This window comes from Galeopterus variegatus, unplaced genomic scaffold, assembly GCF_000696425.1.
Source record: "Galeopterus variegatus unplaced genomic scaffold, G_variegatus-3.0.2 Scaffold5987, whole genome shotgun sequence".
NCBI lineage: Eukaryota > Metazoa > Chordata > Mammalia > Dermoptera > Cynocephalidae > Galeopterus > Galeopterus variegatus.
Window position 1 is genome coordinate 10,321 of NW_007732098.1, and position 2,897 is coordinate 13,217.

Here is a 2,897-nt window from a genome sequence, read left to right on the forward strand (position 1 = left end):
CCGCACTCCCAAGCGGCGCACTCTCCAGTGCACCACCGGGCCGGCCCCAGGATCTGTTCTTCTAAGGGGACAGTCTCAGCCAATGACATCTGGAATCACATGGGAAATCCCATCTGCCCTCATGGGTCTCCTGACTCCCTTCCCACCTTGGTGTGTCTGACACAGCAGGCCTGTCCCCAAATGGCACCCCACTCCCAACCTGACCTGAAGGTATTAGCTACGAGTACTAGGTGAGGCACCTATGGCTTTGTCCACACCCCTCTCCCTCTCAAACACATGCCTATTAGCTACTTGATGGGGACCCTCCTGCGGGAAGGGTGGTCCTGACAGGCTCTACCCCTCCCCAGAACTACAGCTCTCCCTGGCCTGAAAAGCTAGTTCCTCTGAGTGTCAGGGGATGGATGCTTTCACCCCCTCCTGCCAGGCTATGTCCATCTGAGCTCTTCTCGTAGGCCCTCAGCTGGGCCCATGTGTCACCAAACCTGAGTTGGGGAAAGATTATGGGGACGTAGGGGAGGCAGGGATCCAGAATTTACCGGGCAGGGGAGGCAGCACTGGGTCCCACCTGGCCCATCCTTCGCCATTCCTCTCCCACATATACTTCCCCTCTCCCCAGGAAAAGAAGGGGCAGGAAATGCAGAAGGGTCCAGCTGTGGAGACTGCAAAATTGGACAAACTGCTGAATCTGGTGAGGGAAGTAAAAACCAAGAGCTGAGGGCCTGGCCTTGGACTCTGTCCTGTTTCTTGAACCCAGTACTTGCAGTGCCTGCCCCTGGTGTCTAACCCAGCCTTAGCAACCAGCATGTTGCCCCCCCCCCCCACCACCACCACCGGTCAGGTCCCAGCATCTGCCCTTTTCACTCTGCTCAAGGTCCCAGCACCTTACCCCAGAACTTGACCCTCAACCACCATTACCCCCTCTTACTTTGCACAAATAAACCTGTATTAGAAAGCCTACTCATGCCTTTAATTTTGCTACTGCAGGGCCCTCAGGAAGAGAAAAATCTCAGGGTAGAGCCATAGTTCCATTTATTATCCAGCAAACAGTGGGAGGACCAGGGAAGGGGCCCAGCCTGGACACCCTCCCGTTATTGCCATGGGTTCCAGTTTGCTTCCCCAACCTAGAGGGCCTATAGGCGCTTATCCTAGGGAAAGGGTGGACCACAGCCCCTGGCCCTTGGAATGGACAGAGTCCGGATGGCCCTGGCCCTAGCACCAACTCATGAACCCCCACTCCAGGCCCATCTCCCTACGGCCACCTGAGCCCCTCTTGTAGCCAAGCTGGCTAGACTCTGGGCTGCTGGGTCCAGCTTCAAGCAGACTGAACTCCGAGTTCTGGACCCCAGGCTGGCCTGAACTCTGGGATTCTGATTCCAGGCTCTGGGTGGGTGGACTTAGGTCCCAGGCTCCAGGCTAGACCAGGGGCCTTCAGGGCTGCAGCAGATAGCTGCCTTCATGGCTAGGCTTCTGGGGTGGTGGTGCTTTCTCAGGACAGGGGCCAGGGCTGGAGTTGGGGCTGGATTCGGAGAGAGAGTCGATGTCGGCAGAGCGAGAGTGGCAGGCCCAGCAGAGAATGACCCAGAGCAGCAGCAGCAAGAAGCCTACAAGGCCGTTGCAGACGATGGCGATGAGGGCCCCCTGTGAGATGGCTGCCCCCATGACGGGCAGCACCCTCAGACCAGCACAGACAGCGGAGCTGCCTCAATGGCAAGGCCCATGCCGAGGTGGGACTCTGGTATGGCCGGCCTTCCAAAGAGGCTGTCCTGTCCACACACTCAATGATTCCTGGGCAGTGGAGATGTGTACCTGCAGTCCTAAGCCTGTGGGGGGTACAGAGCAAAGGAGAAGGTGGTGAGGAGGGAGAGGTGGAGTGAGGCCTAGGAGGAGAGGGGTAGGGAAGAGAGCACCCCTTCACCACTGTCCTCCCTGACAGAGGACCTTGGGTCCCAGCAGGCTCAAATACCCAACAGAGTCAACATCCCCATCTGGGTGGGCGTGTAGGCAGAGTGGGGAGGGTGGAGTAGGCAGCCTTTATCTCTTTCTCCTTAGAACCAGTGGGCATCGCCTGGCCCTGCCCACTAAGCTTCCAGTCCTCAAAAGCCTTCTGTTGATGGGTGGGACTGGGTAGCCCAAGGCCCAGAAGGATGGGGGTTGTGACCAGGATGGGGGTGTGTGGCCTGGGTGCCTTCTCTCTCTCAGGACTCCAGCCAGCTGCCCTAGAGACCTCCACAGGCGCCAGCTCACACAGAGGGAACTTTGTGGAGGCCCTGGCAGGCATGTGTGGGTCTGTGTATCCAAGGCTGTGTGCCTAGGTGTGCCTCTGTGAGACTGTCTCTCTAGGTCAGGTATGTGTGTCTGTGCGTCTGGCTGTCTCATTCTGTCTCTCTGCTCCCTTGTTGGATGTGTGCCTCTGCAGACCCACCTCTGGGTTTGTGTGTGGCTGTCTGTCTCTCTGTGTAGCTCTCTTTGTGTTTGTCTCTCTGCGTGTCCCCATCTCCAGGTGTCTGAGTGTGTCTCGTTTCTCTCCCAGACTCTCTTTGCTTATCCCTCTAGCAGTCTCTGTGTGTTTCTCTGTCCCCGTGGACGTGTCTCTCCCCTTCTTCGTGGGGTCTATCTCGGTGGTTCTGTGCGTCTCGTGTCTTTGTGTGTGTGTCTCTCTTCCCAGCTGTGTGTGTGTCTCTCCATCTCCGTCTCTGGGTCTCTAGGTCTCTGGGTCTCAGCCCCTGTGCCCGTGGGGGGAGGCCCCCCTTACCTGAGTTGAGCCCGCTGCGCGCCCGCGGGAGGGTCCGGGGCAGCGGGATGCTCGGCGCTGACTGAGGCTCGGGAGCCTGCGGGCGGAGGGCGGCAGGAGGTGGGCAGGGGCGACGTCCGATCCCCGGCCCTCCCCCTCGGCCGCG

The 2,897-nt window shown here is 59.0% G+C and overlaps 2 protein-coding genes across 2 annotated transcripts in view; one reads left to right on the plus strand and one right to left on the minus strand.

Annotated features, from left to right (window-relative positions):
- The window catches only part of LOC103605683 (dynein intermediate chain 1, axonemal-like), an 8,596-nt gene extending 7,790 nt beyond the window's left edge, over positions 1 to 806 (plus strand). The window contains exon 7 of the mRNA XM_008590304.1: positions 617 to 806. Coding sequence (XP_008588526.1) covers positions 617 to 715 — 99 coding nt within the window. The 3' untranslated portion in view covers positions 716 to 806. The remainder of the gene's footprint in view (positions 1 to 616) is intronic.
- Positions 807 to 1,011: 205 nt separating this feature from the next.
- ENHO (energy homeostasis associated) lies at positions 1,012 to 2,897 on the minus strand. Its single transcript, XM_008590305.1, has 2 exons — positions 2,753 to 2,897; positions 1,012 to 1,820 (listed from the first exon to the last, which is right to left on the minus strand). The coding sequence occupies exon 2, from the start codon at positions 1,657 to 1,659 to the stop codon at positions 1,429 to 1,431; it is 231 nt and encodes a 76-aa protein (XP_008588527.1). The 5' UTR covers positions 1,660 to 1,820; positions 2,753 to 2,897; the 3' UTR covers positions 1,012 to 1,428.

Coding starts and splice junctions, on each gene's coding strand:
- ENHO (XM_008590305.1), bottom strand. CDS start 1,659: ATGGGGGCAGCCATCTCACAGGGGGCCCTCATCGCCATCGTCTGCAAC.